General features: G+C 35.5%; 1 protein-coding gene across 2 annotated transcripts in view; it reads right to left on the bottom strand.

Moving 5' to 3' along the window:
• Positions 1-22,299, bottom strand: part of Cul3 (cullin 3) — an 82,452-nt gene that overhangs the window by 31,290 nt on the left and 28,863 nt on the right. For both annotated transcript variants that reach the window (XM_042678993.1, XM_042678994.1), the window contains exon 3: positions 7,642-7,755. In XM_042678993.1, the coding sequence (XP_042534927.1) occupies positions 7,642-7,755 (114 nt within the window). The remainder of the gene's footprint in view (positions 1-7,641; positions 7,756-22,299) is intronic.

Genomic DNA, 22,299 nt, shown 5'->3' with positions numbered 1-22,299 from the left:
AAAAAAATGAAAGATAGCCAGGTACTGTTGGCTCACACCTGTAACCTTAGCTACTCAGGAGGCTGAGATCTGAGGACTGTAGTTCAAAGCCAGGCTGGGCAGCAAAGTTCACAAGACTTATCTCCAATTACAACCAACACCCAAAAAGTAGCAGAGCCCCATCCTTGAGTAAAAAAGCCCGGGACAGCATCCAGACAATGAGTTCAAACCCCAGGACTGGAACAACCACCAAAAAATAAGAGATCCTTCTTAACAAGGTGACTTTTATGAAACCCCGGGACCAATGTCTATGTAGGGTTTCAGGTTCCCTGCATCCCTAATAGATGAGAACTCTAGAAAGCACAGTAGTGATTGGCACGATCTTAGCAAAGATGTCGTTTCCTTCTAATGGCTCAAAAACACCAATGTATCTAAATCATTCACTGATATATAAATGAATAAATCACATGCAAAAGTATGCTCAGGGATGTTGAGAACTACTATGCAAAGATACAGTTCTTAGGAAAGCCAAACTTACAGAAATGTCAAATGAATGTCTTTGTAAGTAGGCCAGATAAGCATTGCATTAACATAAAAAATAATGCTTGGAAATAACTCATAAGTTCTTTCAGTATCACTCTTACCTAATGCTTCATTTTGGACCAAGCAAGCTTGCAAGATTAAAATAGGAACTTAGGAAGCAAATTCTAAAGCCAACCTTTGGGTCTCACTCAACTGTAAATATTCAATGGTCCTTTGGTTCAAAAGCTTAAAGTTTAAAAGAAATCTTTAGAAAATATCTGGTTATTAAAGTCCAATAGTTTTCTACTTTTGACAATACAATGTAATACATACAATATAAAGATGGTTTGTATCAGTATCATGCATCTGCACTTCACTGGCTGGTTCTACTTATGGCCAATGGTACCTATTTATTCAGACACAGTTAAAATGTTATGAAATACTGTGAATGGTGATTATCATTTCTTGTTCCCATAGTATGCATAAAATTGTGTTCTCACTATTTTGTAACAAGAAAAGAGAAACACGAACAGCTGAAAGTTCTTACAAATATTAGTATCCTGTTTGTGTAAACAGCTAAACCCCGAGAAGTTAAACTTGAGAAGTTAAACTTGCAGTTAAAAACAAAACTAAGATGCAACTCTATAGCAAGCCAGTCAGGCATATTTGAGCCTGCCTCACCGAGATTTATCACCAAGCACTCTTCTCTATTAACAAGTAATAAAGTGTTTTCTGTGTTCACTTTTAAGTCATGAAATAAATACAGGTAAAGGAAACCTTGACACAGTGAAGGTAGAAAAAGAAAACAAAAAAGAAAGTCAGTTTAATACCAAAATTTATGCTGAAGAACTAAGAGTAAAAAAAATTCTCATTCTATTAATTTTTATAAAACACAATATTTACTACTGTTAGCATTTGACTGTATTTTTAAAAGGGTATCAATAAGATAATGGAATACCAAACTGTACAGAAAACATTTCTGAATTATATAATAGACTTGATACAGAACAGTATAGAATACTATATACACCAAAACAAAAACAAAAATCTTGTGTAAAGACTTATACCGAACTTAAGCTCAGTCAGTTTCCACGCTATAAACTGGGCTCAGAAGTTCTGCCTCAGATTTGGAGCTTTCTCAGTGCTCTGAAGGATTTTAATAAAAATAATGTGCTAGTTGTTAGGGAAAAAAAAACCTATTAATTTCCATTGAACAAGCGTCTACCAAGGCACAAGACAATACAATTCTTACACATGCCAAAGCTGCAAAATTGTACATTAGAAAATAAAAATGTTATTTTCCACTCCAACGGTTTACAAATTACAAGCAGAACAAAATTACCAAAGAACACTTCTAAATATCTAAATAGTCTTGGGGAGATGAGCTTATAAGTATTTTAGAAGAGAGAAATGTTAAATGGTTAAGAGCACTGATTCATACAATCGGTCCTATCTTTTCACTTAACATGTAAAACAGACCATCATATTTGTGTTTCCTCATCTGTTCAATGACGTGATTGTCAAATGCCATTCCATATATTTCTGTGTGTAGTACTGATAGAAGTGTTTTGTTTTAATTTTACTAAGATCTAGTCCCCTATCAAGAACAACTATAAAAGCTGCAGGAAAATAAAAGGCCACCATTTCACATTCATTAAAATATTACTATTTAAAAAGCCAGTAAACAGCAAGTGTTGGCAGGAATGCAGACATCTAGAACCCTTGCACACTGCTCTAGGAATGTAAGATGGTATAGCTGCTATGGAAACAAGTACATCAGTTAAACAGAATTACCATATAATTGAGCAATTTACTTTTAGTATATCAGTGTTCATAGTAGCATTATTCACAATAGCCAAAAGATGGCAATGATCCAAGTACCTACCCACTGATGAACCACTAGAATACAATGAAATATACACACAAATTTTTTCAAATTTGAAAAGGAATCTGACATATGCCATGACCTGGATAAGTGAAATGAAGTTTGTAAAAGAACAAATATTATATGATTCCACTGAATGAGGCACTCACAGCAGTCAAATCCATAAACACATAACAGATAATGGTTAGTAAAGTTGGAGGAAGGGACTAATGGGAAGATACTGTTTAATGAATGTTTCAATCCTGCATGATGAAGAGTTCTGGTGAAGGATGGTGGTGGTACAAGCTAAAAAACCAAGTCCCATACTCTACTGTTTGCAAACATCGAGTAACAAAGACAAGATTCTGGAGAAGAGGTAAGAATACCTAAAATAGCATCATATTTGATGTTATCCTGACTTTGGGTTTTTGCTGTACATAAAGGAATAGAAACCAGGATGCTAAGCAGAAGAAAGTCATAGTGGTTACTAGCCTGTAGGTCTACCAACCAGACAGCTACAAGTTAAAGGCAAATGTTTTGAAGAGGACAGAAATACAAAGAAACAAACTTCTGCAACAAATTTCCTCCCAGATTTGGGGTTGTGAAGGTAAGAAGGAATAAGAGGAAGGGAAAAAAGTGGAAGAGGAGAAAGAGGAGAGGAGTTGAAAGATGGGGAAAAAAGATGAAGACAAAGGGAGGAGAAGGAAGAAGGAAGAAACGACCCTCAAAAACACCAAATAGAAAGCAGCACTGGGAGGCTAATAACCTGAACACATAAACAGACAATTGCACACTTGTAGCGATAAGAGGACTGAAGTGGGGAAGGAGGTTGGGAGGGAAAAAACAGAGAAAATGAAGGTAGGGGGTGATACTGTTGAAAAAGAAATGTATACAAATCCTTGACTTACTTACAGAACTGCAACCCCTCCGTACATCACCTTTACAGGCACAGTATTGTGGAACTTAATCTGGTAAACACTGCAGGTTTTTAGTTGAATTCCCAGAAGGGTTATTTTGTGTGTAAAGGTATGTTGTGGAAAAAAAGGTAAACCGAAAATGAGTCAGCATTAACAAAGCCTAATAGAAGTTCAACTAGATCATGGTTATGTATCCATGCTAATCCCTAGAATTTAATTGTTTTGGGAGGAAGGTATCATCCAGTGTCCTCACAGTTTCTTACGTATAATACTAGCATCCAATACAAAATTGCCGTGCTTATCCTTCCCCCCTCTGAAAATAAAATAGAACAAAAAAACCACCCACCCAGGATCAAATCTGTGAAAACTAAGGAGCAAACAAAACAGTGTCCTGAGATCTTTCCACTGTCTAGAAAGCAGTTTTTTTAGAAAGGCACAAATCTGACTATATCAACTAAAAGAGTACACAAACCATGAGCTTTTTAACTGGGTTAATAAAACATGCTTATAAACTTAAAACATGGCTTGAGTAGCTGAAAAAAAAGCTAAAGATCAGATTAAGATTTATGGAAAAAATAGGATGATAAATTAAAACCCAATCTAACAGTAATTACATTAAATAAAAATGAACTAGCTGGGTGGCTCATGCCTGTAAACCTAGCTACTCAGGAGAATGTGATCTGAGAATCTTGGTTCAAAGATAGCTTAGGCAGGAACACCCATGAGACTCTTTGTTCCCATTAACTACCAAAAAGCCAGAGGTGGAGCTGTGGTTCAAATGGCAGAGCACTAGTCTTGAGCAAAGAAGCTTAGGGATAGCACTCAGGCTCTGAGCTCAAACTCAGGACTGCCACCAAAAAAACAAAAATCAATTTAAAAAACCCCAAACAAAGAAGAATTAAATACTTCAATTTAAAAATAAAGATTGTCAGAGTTAAACGTATACAACTCATTTTCCAAATGAGCATCATTTAAGAAAATATAGAAAAGATAAAATGATAGGAAGAAAATTTTCTTGCAGAAACATTAACAAAAGGTTAATATAGTTTTAGGTTAACACAGACTGTATTACTGGGAACCAATAGTTACCTATAAAACTGAAAGTCAACAGGAACATTAATCAACCATAAATTTGTATTTGCTTTCTAACAAAACCACAAACCCATAATAGAGCAACAAATCTAAAATCCAGTCAAGAAATTAACATTCCAGAAAAGAACTCACTCCAAAAAAAATGGGCTATATGAAAAATGTGTAAAAACCTTCTTAAGCTGGGTGCTGGTGGCTCACACCTGTAATCTTAGCTACATAGAAGGCTGAGACCTGAGGATCGAGGTTCAAAGCCAGTCTTGGCTGAAAAGTCCCCATGAGACTCTTATCTCCAACTAAGATCTCAAAAAACCGCAAGTGGGGCTGTGTTTCAAAGTGGTAGAGTGCAAGCCTTGAGCCAAAAGAGCTCAGGGACAGCACCCAGGCTCTGAGTTTAAGACCCACAACCAACCAAAAACAAAAACAACAACAAAACTCAAAAATCCCAAATAACAAACCTTGTTAATAAATCTGACCAAACTGGTATTTATACAATATTTCACCCAACAATTCTAAGTTAAAAACCTCCAACTAAAATTAAAACCTCTTAAGCCTAGATGGTCATGTTTTATAATCCTAGGTGTTAACAAAGTTGAGATCTGAAGGAGTGTGGTTTTTAGGCCATCCTGGACAGAAGTTGGTTAGGTTCCATCTCCCCTATCCTACACAACCTCTCTAATCTCAATGCTTAATCTTTCAATAACCTGAATTTCTTTGTCCACAAAATGAAGACTACAATATGCACCTTAGAGGTCAAGAATATAAAACATCAGATCAATACAGCAATGCAATAAAAAGATAAGCTGCTGTTATATACTTAGAAAAGTACTTTTACTTTCCAAAAAAATTAACTTTTATTGCGTTTCCAAACTATTGCTTTAAAATTACAACTGAACATATAATAAGGATTAGATTAATTAATATAAAGTGCTTGAAATATTGCTTAGTCAGAATTCTGAATTCCAGAAAGGTAAGAAGTAGAGTTCTTGTCTAGTAAATTTATTTCACAGATATGGAAGAGTCTTAACCAGAAAGATTAAAGCACTAAAGCCAAAGCCAAAGAAGTCTATTATTCATCACTGAATATTATTCTACTTCAAACTTCTCATCAATTGGAGGCAGTCTGACCTACTTGTCTTTCATTGCAATAGCTCTTCTAGGCTGGGCATGGTGGCTCATACTTCTGATTCCAGCTACTTGAGAAGCAGAGATTGGGCATAAGGTTTTTGAGAACCCCACCTAAATCAGTAACTTTGAAGTAATGGTGTATACCAGTGAACCCACACACATAGAATGTAGGAAGATGAGGAATCAGAAACTGTCCCCAGCAAAAAATTAAGTAATTAAGTAAAAGGGTGGGAGTCATGGCTCAAACAATAGAGCACCTGCCTATCAAGTACTATCCCTTATCCCAGTACTGTAAGTACTTTAGACCAGGCACAGTAGACACCTATAAAAACCTTAGCATTTGGAAGGCAGGGGTAAACAGTTCAAGGCCAGCCTATGCTACATAGCTAGACCATGTCAAACAAAAATGTGAGTATCACGTACTCCATGCTGAGCAGTATCAACTTGAATCCTGACCCTCCAAAACCTAATGTCAAGGACTGACAAAACATTACCATTCACTCAAAACTTAGTTCAAAAGAGGGAGATTCAGGTGTTTATGGTACTATTTATTTCAAACTGGTGTTTATGGTACTATTTATTTCAAACTGGAGCTGAAAATATTAAGTAACAATTACAAATAGCGAAATGAAAATTTATACATCAACATATACAGGAGGAATGCAGAGTTAAAAACCCAATCATCTCCATGTTCTCTTATCTTCAGACCTTGAAGGAAAGACGAATCATTTTTTATAGCTTCAGCAAACTGCTTACAGTAGTATCCTAAGTTCTGCTCCTTGCCATGTATTATCTTTGGTAATTATGATAGTCATACTGATGAGCAATTTCACCTACTTCTGGCAGATGCCTAAATTTTTAACTCCCATGCCAACAAAATCCATTCAGACAAATACAACATGAGCAAACTTTAAATCTCATCACTGCAAGACCTCACTCTGGCACTGAAGTTCATCTTTTTCTTCTATCTTGTATTTAAGTAAACCTCTTATTTTTGCCAAAGCTCTAGATCTACTCATTCTGACTCCTTCTGACTGTGTTCCCTCATCCCCAATATAGGAAATCCTATTGTAAGGAGGCTACCAAGTATTCTGAGAACAAATACAGCCTCTGCTAACTGAGTCCACTATTCAAAATTTTTGAGAGGCACCTAAATTACACCCTCACAAGAGAGTCCATTTATTTATACCTAATTAACACTGTTGCATAGTGGGTATCCTAAATTGTTCCCTTTTATTAGTTTCCTATTGCTGCTATCAAAGATTATAACAGATTTAGTGGCTTTCTCTTTTTAATTCTAAAATGAAAAGGGTAAAATCAATGTCAGTCAACTACAGTCAAGGTTCTGATTCCTTATGGAGGCTGAGTGGAATCTTTTTTCAGCTTCTAGTAGCCATCTGTATTACTTGGTTAGAAGAAGTTCCTTTACCATCTTCTTAGGGCATCTTTCCATTTTTCTACTTTGGTCATGACTTAATTTTAACCTTTCCCTCCATTTCTAATTCCTCCTGAGCTCCACTTGTAAAGACAACTATGATTATACCCAGACAAGGAAAACAGTGGAGGACATCTCATCTAGTGATCCTTAAGCACACCTGTAAAGTTTCTTTTGCCATAAAGAACATTTCCAGGTCCCAGATAATAGTCACTGACATATTCATTCAGCTTGTGACATTCTGTAAACTCTCAATAACCTATATGCTCTGTCTCCCTAAACTAATGGTCTCTCTACTTTAGATGAGGACTTTTAGAGCTTATCTCCACTTTGCCTCCTTATCAATCCTTGATGACTTCCCCATATAGCTTAAACAAGTAATAACTCCTCTTTCCCAAGTTACTCTCTACCCATGCGTTTAAAATTATCTCTTCAGTTCTTAAGAACTTGAAATACTCTACCTTTATTGTAAACATGTATCTTTAAAATTTAACATAAAAAGTTTTATGTACAAATTCATATTTTCTAAGATTTCATTTACACAGGCTGAAGTTGGCTCTTGGAAAGGAAATACTGCTATAAATATTTAAGAAACAAAACCAAAACCACCTTCCACAATGAATGTACTACCTGACTAAATCTGACAGAAAAATCACTGTTTTAAGATGCTTAAGAAGTAAAAATGATAACCAACAATTGCTACTTACCATATACATTAAGATGTCTCTAATCATCACCATAGCTGTTTGATGATCATTCCAAGCTTGATTTAGTGTTTGAAGAAAGTTGTTATTCAATGAATTTAGTACATCTTCTCGCACCTATTAATAGAACAGTTCATTAGTTTATGCACCTGCATTAAAACACGTATACAAACATTCATATGTATTTGCTTAATAACTTTAAATCAAGAAAGCTATAAATATACAGTGATAACTACCAGATGTATACATAGTCCAGACTTCTCTTTTTCTCTTTTGACTTTAAGAAACACAAAGCAATCTGCTAACATTTTTAAATAACAACATCAGGGTTAGAATAAGATTCTTAACTCGTGTAATAAACTCAGACTTCGTAGCATGCTTCTCTAGCTAAATATCCTACCATACCTTCCTTCCTCTATCTCTGAATAATAACTTAAAAGTACTGATACCCTTGTAACTTAAGAAAAATTAATCTCAGGGCCCCAATTTCCTTGCATGTGAACTGGTATCATTTTTGTAGGATTTAAGGACACATAATATTGTGAATACACTTAGGACAATGCCTCATACTCAGTGAACACAAACATATAAGCAGAAACTGCCATGCCATTTCTCCTGCCTCAAATCACACACTCTTCATTAATTCTTCTCAAATTCCCAAATAATCCCCATCCATCTCAACTTCCTTACACTCAATTTTTCTTTCTAGTACTCAGTCCTGAGTCTGATATGCTTTCTTAATCCAACCCTAATAAAAAAGACTACTTAAACTTCAAGGTTTTCTTTCCATATTCTTCAAGTATAACCTCTCTAATAAGAGGTTCCTGACAACTATTCCTTCCTGCCAGGCTGCCAACCCAAAGGAGAACCTGCAAGAAAAACAGGATCCAGAATGAAGAAGCAGTCTGTCCATGCCCTAAATTTCCTGAGCACTTTGAGATTACATAGACACCTTCTTACCCATGAATTCCACATCTGAAGATCAAAATAGGAATCAAAAACACTACACCTCTACTAAACATTCCTTGTCGTGATTGCCCAAACAACAAATGTAACAGCTTTTATATAGGAGTTACATTGTATTAGAGAATAGATGTAATTAATACTTAAAGAACATAGGTGGATGCACTACAAGACATATACAAGTATTTCACTAATTTACATAAGGGACTGTGCATTCATGGATTTTAGTTTTCTTGGGTATCCTGGAACCATCCCTGGAGAATACCAAGGGATTACTACTATATTCTCAACTTCTGTAATTATTCAAATCCAACCAATCTCAGGACCTACTTTTAATTTTTTTTTTTGTGAGGGGAGGAATATAGAGTTTAAATTTGGTGTTTTACCACTTGAACTATACTCCTAGTCCTTTTATATTTTATATTTTTTAGGCCAGCTCGCTCTATTTCTCCACAGCTAGAATTACAGGAATACATACTGTTATCTATCTTAATTGCTGAGATGGGGGGAGAGGTATCTGAGTAAACTTTTTGCCTCTGCTGGCCTCAAACAACAACCCTCCAGATTTCTGCTTCCCTAATAGCTGGAATTACAGGCCAGAACAATAGCACCCAGCCTTTCTTCAAATATTGTTTATTACAAATAATCTGTACAAATAATCAAAACTTTTCAGGATGAGGACAATCTGAAGTCATGGTTCTATTTGAAAACATGCACTATATGTACTGAGATTCAATAAAATGCCATTCCATCGTAAATCAAGTATAAATGGATGCAAGCATCAAAGACTCAGAAAGCAGTCAATAAACTATAAGTGAAAAAGTTTACAGTGAGAAAATTTACTAGCCAGGGGAACCTGGCTAGTTTTTTTTTTCCTTATATGTTGGGGGTGTGGGGCTGGGAAATAGATTATTCAATTTTAATGATACGATAGTACAGAGTCTACACTGTGTTCAGTATGAAATCTACTAGACTAAACCACATAATTGAGATATTTCACACTGTTTCTAGCACCAAGCTCCCTAAATCTAACTCCCTGTAACTGTTCCATAAATATGTTGACTATAACAAGTGGCAAACTTTCATGTTAATAGTTTATAGTACTATGTTAATAGTTTACAGTACTATGTTAAACTTTTAACCAAAACTGGGTATACAACTGATAAACTATATTGATAAATATATTGATTTATAATGATTTCAAGACACCAGCAAAATACAAAGCACTCAATGTAACAACAGATACAAACTTCAAAGTAGCTGATAGTACAGACACAACAAACAAACAAAAAAACCATGCTAAGTTGGTGCCTACAAAAGTTTTCACCAGACTTCTTATATTTGGATTTAACCACTAACTTATGATTAACAATTAAGTTAGAATTGTGACAATGAAAGCTAGGTGTGGTGCTATATCTCTGCAATGCCAGAACTCAGGAGGTAAAAGCCAGAAAGATTTCAAGTTCCAGGCCAGCCTGGGCAACACTGCTAGAATAAACTACTGCATACTATAATACACACAAAGATAAAACTATATTGAAGATCCCAGAATATGTAACCATCTAATTGTTTTTTTTGGTCAGTCGTGGGGCTTGAACTCTGGGCCTGGGTGCTGTCTCTACCACTTTGAGCCACAGTGCACTTCTGGTTTTCTGGTGGTTAATTGGAGGTAAGTTTCATGCACTTTCCTGTCTGGGCTGGCTTTGAACTATGATCTCTCAGATCTCAGCCTCCTGAGCAACTAGGATTACAGGCCCATTCCACCAGTGCCCTGTCATCTAATTATTCTTAATGTAATACTTTGTTATAACAGCAAGTTAAATGTAAATCATATTAAAGTTATTCTGATTTTGGAACACATTTTAAGTTGGGAAATGATTTCTAAATGTACTTGGCACATTTGTCCAATGAATAAAAAAACTAATCAAAAAACAAAAAATCCTGATGGTATAAAATAAAAATATTTTCTTAAAAAAATTGTTATTATGGGGGGGGAGGAGATGGGAAGGGATGGGAAGGGGAAACAAAGGAGGAGGCATGCTTGATAAGAAATGAACTCATTATCTTGCCCATGTAATTGTAACCCCTCAGTACGGTATTTTCACAATAAAAAAACTGTTATTGATAAAGGTGATGTATGGAGCAGTTACAGTTACGTAAGTCAGGTTGTATAGTTCATTTTCCACACAGTGTCTAAGTACCACTGAAAATAAAAATATTCCCTAAATCACTGATTTAAGCACTTTAGAATAAAAAAAAATACTAAGTATACATATAATAACTATTTATACCTGGATTTCTGTAAAACAAAATGAGACCAACTAGCACAATGTGTCAAAATGACTAATCAATACCAGTGAACTACCAGTAAAATAGTAATTAGGAGCTAACTTTATTATTTTTGTATGTGCATAAACATATCTAAAAATAAAAAGCCTTATAAAGTTACTGCAATTCCCTCTTAATTACCTAAGTCATTCTATGTGCAAAATAATCTTCCTGTAATATTTCCCTAAAATTTTTTTTCTAATACATAAAAAGTGAAGAATAAGTCCAGATGAAACAAAAATTCAGCTTTTAAGATTGGTAAAATATGCTTTAAAATAGTGTCATATAAACAAAAATGTACATTAAGTGAAAAAACATGTAAAAATTTTATTAGTATCATCCACAAAGTTGAAAAAGAAAGTTGGGGCAACAGATGAGTGTGTGCAGTAACAATGCCTATATTATCCATTAACCATTATTATTTTGCACCAGCAAGACCAATGGTAAGAAATCTTGGAGAATAAAAAGGACTAGAGATAAGTTCTACTGGCATTATGATGGAAGAAAACCTATACTAAGGTTATCCACATACACAGTTAGAATTTGAAAGAGGAGACAAGATCAAGGGTTGAGGGTTAAAGATGGGACCAACTGAAAAACAATGAAATAAGTACCCAAAAGAACCATGAGAAAGTAGTACAGAACAGTAGCTCTATCTGCAGCGAACTAAGATTGCTTGAAGAACTTTTTAAAATAAATTTTAGCCTAGAGAATGAGAAGACAAGTCTCAGACTTAGGGAAATATTTGTAAAAGATTATTTTTTACATTTTTTTGTTTATTGTAAAGATGCTATACAGAGAGGGATTATAGTTACATGAGTAAGATAATGAGTACATTTCTTGTCAAGCATTGTTACCTCGTCCTTTTTCTCCTACTATCCATCCCTTCCCTCTTCTACCTTCCTCTTCCACCTCCCGCCCCCCATAAGTTGTAAAGTTCATTTCCAACATAATGTCTCGTGAGTCTCATTGTTGCAATGGGTCATCTTGTGTCCTTATTTCAGCATTGTGCTATTCCCCTTCCTCAACCCAAATTAGATAAATGTCTATACAAGATGCAGGATACCAAAATCAAATACAGTGACATCAGGGAATATACCACAGGGGAAAGAATATACAAAAGAAACAAAAAAAAAAATCACATAGTTCATTAAAAACAACAACAACAAAGAAAAACCTCTTGTATCCATATCTTGGGGTTCATCTTATATGGTCATATGTACTGAAAAGATTTTTCTATAGAAGACTATCACCAAAACTATACAAAGAAGTATTAAGACATAATAAAAATGAACAATTCAATTTAGCAAATGGACAAAAGGCCTGAAAAGATACCTATGTAAAAATATGTAGATGGAAAATTAGGATAGGGAATTACAAATGAAAATATTCCACTGTATATGTATTAGGATGGCCAATATAAAAACCACTGACAACACCAAATGCGGGCAAGGATGTGGATCAAACTCACTGCCGATTTATATGCGAAATAGTACCTAGAAGACATGCTGCTAACATACATACAAGTAATCACACTCCCTCATATTGACTCAAATGAAAACCATGGACAAACAAAAACCCAACACTGTTTATAGCAGCTTTATTAATAAACCTGTAAGAACTATGATGTCTTTCTACAGTAAAGGATAAACTGTAGTATACACAGACAATGGAACATTATTCAGCAGTAAAAGGAAATTAACAACCCATGAAAAGACAATGAGGAAAGGTAAGCTAATCTATATGATCCCAATTATGTAGTAACATTCTGGAAAAGGAAAAACAAAGGGACTGGGAAACAGAATTGGGATGTAATAGGTTAGGACATGAAGGCAGAGCAGTCAGTATATTTTAGAAACCCACATAACAGATTCACACCAAACTTCATGCAAACTAAGGATTTTGTTAAACTATGGCCTAATAATGACTAGGTTCACTAGTTAACAACTGTACCACAAGAATACAGGAAATTGCTGTACTTTCCACTTTATTTGGTTGTAAACTAAAATTTCTCTGAAAAACAAAATCTACTTAATATAGTCCAATTTGGAGTCAACCAAAATCCAACAACAGACTATAAAGGCTACTTTAGCAATTCTGACACAACACACAAGTTTAGAAAACTGCTGGCATGAAAGAATCACACTACTCATTTCTGCTGCTTCAGTCTGCATAATTTCTTCAACATTAGTATTTTTACATTGTTGTAACAGCATTCATGCAATTTGGTGTCTGATGTTTTTAAAAGCTATTAATTACTTTAATACTAATCTGTGCTTCAAGAGAACACTAACTACTTGTAGCATATTTTCAAAGCATCATCTTTAGGAGAAAAAGGCTATACTACAATGAAAAACCAACTGCCAAGTTAATTTAACCATAATGTAAAAATAGTGAGTTAAGAGTCCAACCTTTTTTTTTAAAAAGCTTTGTTCTAGAGATGCTGTTAAAACAAAATGAAACAAAAGCTATCAACTAAGAGAAAAATAGAATTTTTAAAATGGGCAAAAGACTTCGACACTTCACCCTGAGAAAAAACACAGAAAGCAATTTTGCCTGTCAACAGATGGGTCCAACATTACTCATGAGAAGATGCAAATTAAAACCAGATGACCCATTAGAATGGCTAAAATAAAGCAAGCTAACATTATCAAGTGCTGGCAAAGATTTGAAGCAACTGGAACTGTGAGCACAAATTGGTACAGCCTGTACAGGAAAAGTTTGGCTGTTCCTAGGTAGGAAGTTAAATACACTTACCAAATGACTCAGCAAATACAAGCATATAAGCTCAGAGAAATGAAAACTTATATTTATGTTCACAACAGTTCTATGCACAATAATAAGCCATATTTTTTTTAAAAAGTCTTTCAAAAAGTACATAGGTAAATGGGTAAGCAAAATGACACATTCATACACAGGCATATCCCTTAGCTTTAAAAAAGAGAACAAAAAGGAACGCATCAGTGGCATTTCTAACAACTTGACTCAGTATCAAGATAACTGTGCTGAATAAGGTTCTGGAAGCCTGGCACAAACAGCAGAGGCCCTAAGTTCTAACTGCACAATCTCACGCAGACACACACATACAACTGTGCCAAGAAGCTAGTCTCAAACCATTACAAACTGTTGTTCTACTTATATGATATTATTATTATTTTAATGTTTGGGTTCTTCTTGTTTTGTTCTAGTGACAAAGGCTTCACTCAGTATGCAGATAAAGCTTGTAATCATCTTGCCTTTGCCTCCAGAGTAGATTACATGTGTGTAATACTATGCCAAGTTTATATGACATTCTTTTTTTTGGGGGGGGGGGGGGGGGTCCGGTCGTGGGGCCTGAACTCTGGGCTTGGGCGCTGTCCCTCAGCTCTTCAGCTCAAGGCTAGCGCTCTACCACTTGAGCCATAGCGCCACTTCCGGCTTTTTTCTTTTTACTTATGTGGTGCTGAAGAATCGAACCCAGGGCCTCGAGCATGCAAGGCAAGCCCTCTACCACTGAGCCACCTTCCCAGCCCTATATGACATTCTTGAAAATACAAAACTTTTTTTTTTTTTTACAGCAGGAAGAGGCACAGCACTTTGGAGGTATTTTCATGGTGATAGTGAAGTTATCCACATGTTAAAATTCAAATAATTGTACATAAAATAAAATTCAACTTTGTTACATATTAATCTTTAGAAATTTCTAGTAATTATGATTCTCAAGTTGAGTCCTGTTAGCATAAACTATGTTATAAACTTAAATGCCAAGCAATGACCTGTTAGTTTGGGTATACTACATAACAATCCAAATTTGTTATATACTCTTCCTTCCATGAATATAGCATTTTCCTTTGCATTTTTTTCAACATTACATCCTTAGGAAAAATAAAAGTAGCATTAAGACAAAAGGAAATCATTTTGAAATAACATAAACCTCTTCACGATCAATTAATATCCAAACTGGGTGTTAATGGCTTATGTCTGTAAAGAGGTTTAAAGACAGCCCAAGTTAAAAAAAAGTACATGAGACTCCATCTTCCAAATAACTAGCCAGGCTGGGTAAGTGGTTCAAATAGTAGAGGGCCAGGCAAGCTAGCATGTAAAACCTTGAGTTCAACACCCTCCCCCAGTAATACTGGCTAACATAAAAAATCTAAGCTTCAGGATCCATATTAAATTAAATCAATCTATGAGTAAGGGAAGGAGTATGGGAGCTGACTAGAGATGGTAGGAACAAGCATGAACATGCTCTGCTCAGTTTTCATATCCAAGCATCTCCATGGATTGATGAAAAGCTGAAAACAGGGATTTAATCTGCACAGTAGCCTTCAGCAGGCATCCTCTATAAACACTCAAAATGTTACCGTAGTGAAAGTATGTTCATTCACCCTTTAATTTGAATACATCAAGCAAAATTTCAGTCATCCAATCTTAACTACAAAGTGAGTTAAAACAAAGAAATCATCACATCGCACAAATTATTGAATTTAATTCTAAACTTCATCAAAAGTATAACAAGATCATATAATGAATAATCACATGGATCACTGACCCAAAAAAGACAAAATTTGGGACAAACATGCAAAGCTGTAAACACAGAAATTTATACCTAACATTATATTATTTATATATTTCATTACACTGAAAAACAAATTATGCACTAGAAACATGGAATAGGACATGGATAACATGGACTACATGCTAGTGAAAAAGTAGAATAGAGTGAAAGTATGGCTCAGGTGATAGAGCACTTGCCTAGTAACACAAAGTCCTGAATTCAAACCTTAGTACCACACACAAAAAAAGTACAAGAGTTGTAGAATCTGTAGTATTTTAACATTCACCCAAAAGCCAAAATAATGAACATTATTATTTGTAGACAAGCGTGCACAGAGTAGTTACTAACTAGGACCCTGACTAAAGTCACTTTATCTATTTAGTCTATGCCCCTTCTTACCTATATGACTGTGACTGATTGGATCAATGTATCATGTGCAACTATTTAGATGATTGACTCAACAGAGAAGACTCTATTACTCCTGATTATTTAAATTGCTTTTTTTTTTTTCAATCTGGGGCTTGAACTCAGGGCCTGAGCACCGTCCCTGAGCCTCTCTGTGCTCAAGGCTAGCACTCTACCACTTGAGCCACAGCGCCACTTCTGGCCTTTTCTGTTTATGTGGTACTGAGGGATCGAACCCAGGACTTCATGCATGCTAGGCAAGCACTCTAACACTGAGCCACCTTCCCAGCCCTTAAATTGGTTTTGTATAACATTTTAAAGGGTCTTTCTATAATTTTAAAAGATCTGAACCATTCAATGCCTCCTAAGTACTTTTCTGGCCTAAATTAACTCTACAGAATGTTGCTTGTTTCATCTGATAAAGCCAATGTAATATACCACTATGCAACGTTTACTGTGATCGATAAAAATAGTTATCTCAAGTAACAGCATTTAAATTTGACTACTGTGCTAATCATGTGTGGTAATGATTAGCTTGTGTCATTTTACATATTTTTCAAGTTAGTAAATTTCATTTTTCCAAAGAGTATAGTAAAAGAATCCTAAAAGACCTCAAAACAGTTTCTACTTTATCAAACCTGAATAATATGGCACAGATCTAACAATAAAAGTGGCTTACTAAAGCAATGAGTCCTGATGGGAGGCAAGCCTTGGGATAAAAGCCATCTCTATCAATCTGACAAAAACAGACTGAAAGAAACTCCTCCAGAGCCCTTTCCCTCAACGTGATAATTCCTTACTTGAAAGGTTAAGAAGACAGAGCATATCTTCCTACTTCCATAGAAAGAGTACAAGCAAGCACACACACAGTGAGTGGTGGCAGCACAAGATCACAGATGACTGCTACCTTTCCTCTAAAAGACAGAAATTCCTACCCGACTCGAAGAACTCTTCAGAGATTCTTAATGGTCAAAGTCCAATTTATATAGTCAATAGACGTGTACTGACCATATACCAAACATAAGTCAATTGAATATATAAATATTATGATAGCATATGTCCTATTTTCCTGATTGCTGTCAGAAGATTTTTCTGTAACTTTACTCAACTGATAATATAGCTTAGCTTTAAGGATTTTACGAAGACCACATTACTTTAAATTTCAAATCAAATATGCCTCACTTTTCACCCTTACTCTTTTCTTTAATGTCATAAAGAAACAAAATCCTAATATCAGATATCAATTACTCAAAGATAAATCTTTCCCCAAACTTACAATTCAAATACTTATAACTGCTTTCAACAAGCAAAGCTAGATGGTAGGCACTATGAGAGGATACAAGATACAATTATCCACTTTATAATTTCTACAGGGAAAGAGGAGGAGCCTAACATTAGGATTAATGTGATCTTAAGAGATGCTATGACTTCAGGGAGGCACACAGACAGTATGTGTACCCAATATCTTTTCATATTCATAAATAATCTGCAACATCATAGGCAAATTTGGTGCCAATTTTTTTTTTGGATCCGGTTGTGGGGCCTGAACTCTGGGCCTGAGCGCTGTCCCTCAGCTCTTCAGCTCAAGGCTAGTGCTCTACCACTTGAGCCACAGTGCCACTTCCGGCTTTTTTTCTTTTTGCTTATGTGGTGCTGAGGAATCGAACCCAGGGCCTCAGGCATGCAGAGCAAGCGCTCTACCACTGAGCCAACTTCCCAGCCCTTGGTGCCAATTTTTAAGATGCATTTTTGGTTCAAATGTTCATTGAAATTTAAAAAACAAACAAACAAAAGACCTTAGAAAACTACAACTCCTCTGAGTCTAAAATGGTATCATAAGCCCGGTGCTAGAGGCTCAAGCTTGTGATACCAGCTAGTCAGGAGGCAGAAATTTGTAGATTATGAAGGAATAAATAAAGATAATTCTTCACAAATGGATTCCACTAAAAATGATCATTTTTAACATATTCAATGATTAAGATAATAAAAGATACACTGAAAGCGTATTACAGTTAAACTCTGAGCAACACGGACTGTAAGTGTGAATAAAGTAGTAATATATATGTAAACCATGTAAATTGACCATTACCATTTCTACTCTCTTGCGTACCATGGAAAAAATGAGACACAATTTCACAAAATCACCAGGAACAATTGAATCTCAAAACAAACAAAAGTTCCAAGGTACATAGTTCCAATATCATACTGAGTATCTGAACTGTAATTAGATTTTGTAACTTAACTTGGAGAGGTAGAATATTTTTTTATACCAGAAGATAAAAAGAATCTCAACAATCTATGGTTATAAACCACAGTGGTTTCTATACTGGACTACTGGTATCCTGAGTTTTCATTTAAACAGACAACCAATGCAAATTACAGAGCAAGAGACACAAAGATGAACAAAAGGTCATATAGCTCATTCACTCATCTATTAACATCACTAAAACACCAACTCAAATGGGGGAGTGGGAGAACAATTGTTCTCACAGCCTTTGCCTCTACTCAGCACATTTTACAAAAGAATGGCTTGTTCTTGGTATCAACCAATAACATCTAAAAACCTGGTTCTTAACCTAACAGCAACTTTCTCCCAACCCTTCAATGAATGCAGCTATTCATCCTCTCAACTCTCTCTAATGGTCTCTACTTTTTGGAGGACTATCCTGTTCATACTCAATCCGCTCACTCCATATACTGTCAAAAGATTTCTTATTTAGCTCACAGCCTTTCTTTTCTTTGATTACTATCATCACCCAAAATCACTTCAATATTCAACATAATTTGTTTTTTCTAATATCAGTAAGTTAGATAAAAATTACAAGACAAGATGGCAAGAGAACTGAATTGTCAGTGCAGCATTGAAAATGGTGCTCATGCTAACTACATCTTCACTACAGTCAATCTCTTTGAAAGGTTAAAAAGCAATGCCTCCAAACAATACTTTGGCAACCTAGTTTAATTTTTAACACTTTCATTTCCTATAAATATACTTAACTTTTTATATTGTATCTACACTGATCTACTGAGTATGCATCATATTTCCCTACTAGGACTGTGTTTTATCTTTGATTACATCTCCTAAGATCCATCCAAAATGATATCTGCTTTGTATCTTACCCTGAATCCCTCAGCAAAGTCCCCTTCAACTCTGATTACCACACTAAAACTATGTTTCTTACTTGTAGGCATCATATCTTACTTATTTGCTGGTGGCCAAAATAAAAAAGAAATTTATTATCTGTGGGGTTGTAGGCTGAAACTGCCTTTGTTAATAAAAATCTTATTCCTAACTCATCAACATTCTTAATTTACTGTTATTATTGGATTTATATATTATACAAAAGCACATTAAAAGTGTCTCATCCATATTTGCCTACAAGAGAGGGAAGAACAATAAAAAATTTTATTATAAAAATCTACTTAAGTAACTGGCCTACAAAATGGTTCAGAGCTTACCTTGAAGTTACCAACTTCATTTCCAGAGGCTTTAGTAGTACCCTCACATACCATCTTAATTTACCTATAAATGAATGTAACATTTAAAACACTTGCTCTTCTCCTTCCCCCTCCTAAAAATGGAGAGAAAAATCAATATATTCAAAACATAGCTTACACAGGGATGTCATTTTCAGCATCCCTACATATAAAAAAAGATAAAATGTTATTTGTTCTACAAATAAGATTTTTTCAATTCAGGAAGAAATTTAAAGAAAACCACTTAAAAATTCAAACTACTAGGCTGGAGGCGTGTCTCCATGGTAAAGCCCCTGCTCAGCAAATAAGAGGCCTTAAGTTCAAACTCCAGACCATCAAAAAAAACCCACAAAAAACAAAGCAAAAAAAAGGGTTCCCTTCCAGGTTCCACTTTCCCTACCTGCAAAACAAAGAGCTTGGAATTTAAATTAGGATTCCAAGACACAGATCCAAATATGTATTCCAAAGCCTACCACTTGCACAAAGGCAGGGATCTTTGCTTGATATATTGAAATGCCTAAATCAGTCACTGGCACTTTAATAGGTCCCCAATTGGCAGTTTTCAGAAGAAATATGCTCTGCCTTCTTCTCAATCGTTGTAAAATATTACTCAAATAGGCTATATAGATAGGAAGACTTTGAAAAAAATCATTGAAGTAAATCATTTTATCAATAAGAAACTGCTTCTGGATTTAAAAAGCTAATATCCTTTTTCTTTTGCTATTTTTTTCCCAGAAGAAAACAAAATTTCCAAGTACATGAATTAGCTTCCATAGGCTCATTTGTGATTCTACCATGCTATTAAATTAGCACTACAAACTGTTGCTTTGAAAGATGACATATCTAAGAAACGTGTTGGGCATTACGAATAATAATAAAGTTCTTGCCAAATTAAAACTAAAGTTCCCCCTCTCACTTAAATAATTAATAACTGAAATGGTTTTAATTTACTCATATGACGCCACAGAATATGGAAGGTAAACTTCAAAAACTATAACATTGCTAAGTACCAATAGCACAAACAAGCCAAGTGTAAATGACTCACACCTATAAACCAGCAAATGTGAAACTAACAAAGGAGCTAAATCGCGAGCTATCCTGGGATACACAGTACAGTGGCAATGGAAGAGACGGCTCTACCCTTAAACTGTACACAAGTGAGGGGACTGATCAGTATTTCTGAAGTTATTGCTGTTTCTCATCACTTAAAACACACACAAATAAAATATCCATGAAAAGCTGTAACTGAAAAATGAGCTGAGTCTTGTAAGTACTACTAAGCTTTAGGAGCCAGGTGTGGCAGTATACAACTGTAATCCCAGCTACTCAGGAGTAGAAAGCAGGAGGTTCACTGTTCAAGGCCCATAGGTAAAAGCTAGGGACACTGTCTAGAAAAACAAAGTAAAGCAAAGACTGAGGTTATGGTAAAAACGGCAGAGCACTTGTCCAGCAAGCATGAGGCCCTGAATTCAACCACAATTGTGGGAGTGGGGTGTGAACCATCCACTAATATAACATTCTAGCCAATTTCAGTCTCCACTACAATCTTTCATCTATCAAAACACATAAATACTTGAACTCCTCAGGTTCCAGCTTGGATCTATTCCTTGTCTCTGTTGTCATCAGAGTACCAATAGCACCTTAAATACCATCTATACATGTTTACAACCCCACATTTACATTTCCAGTTCAATCTTCAGAGAACTGGATTTGCACATTCAGTTTTATAGACATCTTAAAACTAATCTGTCCAGAAAGTAGAATCACCTAGGTAGCTGTCCAAAACTCTAAAACCAAAAATTATCTTGGATTCTTCCCTGTCTAATTGTTTACCATAAATGAGCAGGATCACATTCCTTCTGTGTGTGAAATATGCCCTGGATCGGAAAGCTTTTCTGTTACCACTGTCATTATACTATTACTTACCTCAGCCACTGCATTACTCCTTTCTAGTACCTTACACTTCACTCAAGTCCTTTAACTTGTTCTCTGCACAGCTACCACAGTAACATTTTAAAAATTACACCACAGCATGTACTGCTTAAAATTCAAAAATGGCTTCTTACCATGCACACAAATAAGCAGTACAAAACCCTTCTGCCACAGCTTCAAGGACTGCCTGGCATAAGAACTTATGATTTCCTCATCTGTCCCATTCTTCCCTACTACCAACTCTTAAACTCTCCATTAACAGACTTTTTGTCAGTGGCTCTGCTCTGGGAAGGATGGCCTGCTGCCTTTTACAAAAAAAAAAAAAGTTTTATTGGCATCCTGCCATACTCACTAACATATAGTCTACTGCTGCTTTTGTATTAGAGCAGCAAAGCTATGGAACTGTGACAGAGGCTGCATGACTCAAAAAGAAGAAAAGAAACCAAAACTTTAAACACTGTCTATCTGGCTCTTTATAGGCATGTTCTTCAATTCTCTTTTTTTTTTTGGTCCGGTTGTGGGGCCTGAACTCTGGGCCTGGGCGCTGTCCCTCAGCTCTTCAGCTCAAGGCTAGCGCTCTACCACTTGAGCCACAGCACCACTTCCGGCTTTTTTCTTTTTGCTTATGTGGTGCTGAGGAATCGAACCCAGGGCCTCGAGCATGCAAGGCAAGCGCTCTACCACTGAGCCACCTTCCCAGCCCCTCAATTCTCTTTTCTAATGCACACTTTCTCATTACAAGATCCAGTTTAATCATCACCACTGCATGAAATAACCCTTTCCTGACCTATGTAAATGACTTATCTTTTTTCCCCTTGTTCCTCTATTACAGTAGACTATTTTTATATTTAATTATTTATTTTAGAATCATTATTACCTGTTCCATGAATGCAGTGATCAGGTATGTTGTGTTTATCAATACATGTGTTATGCCAAACTCAGAGCCTGGCAAACATTAAGCAAATTTGGATGCTGAATTATCAGGATATAATTGAGGCGCTGACAAGGTAACAAATAAA

This window comes from Dipodomys spectabilis, unplaced genomic scaffold (genome assembly GCF_019054845.1).
Source record: "Dipodomys spectabilis isolate Male_0828 unplaced genomic scaffold, ASM1905484v1 ptg000051l, whole genome shotgun sequence".
Lineage (NCBI taxonomy): Eukaryota > Metazoa > Chordata > Mammalia > Rodentia > Heteromyidae > Dipodomys > Dipodomys spectabilis.
This window is presented reverse-complemented; position numbering and strand designations above follow the sequence as displayed.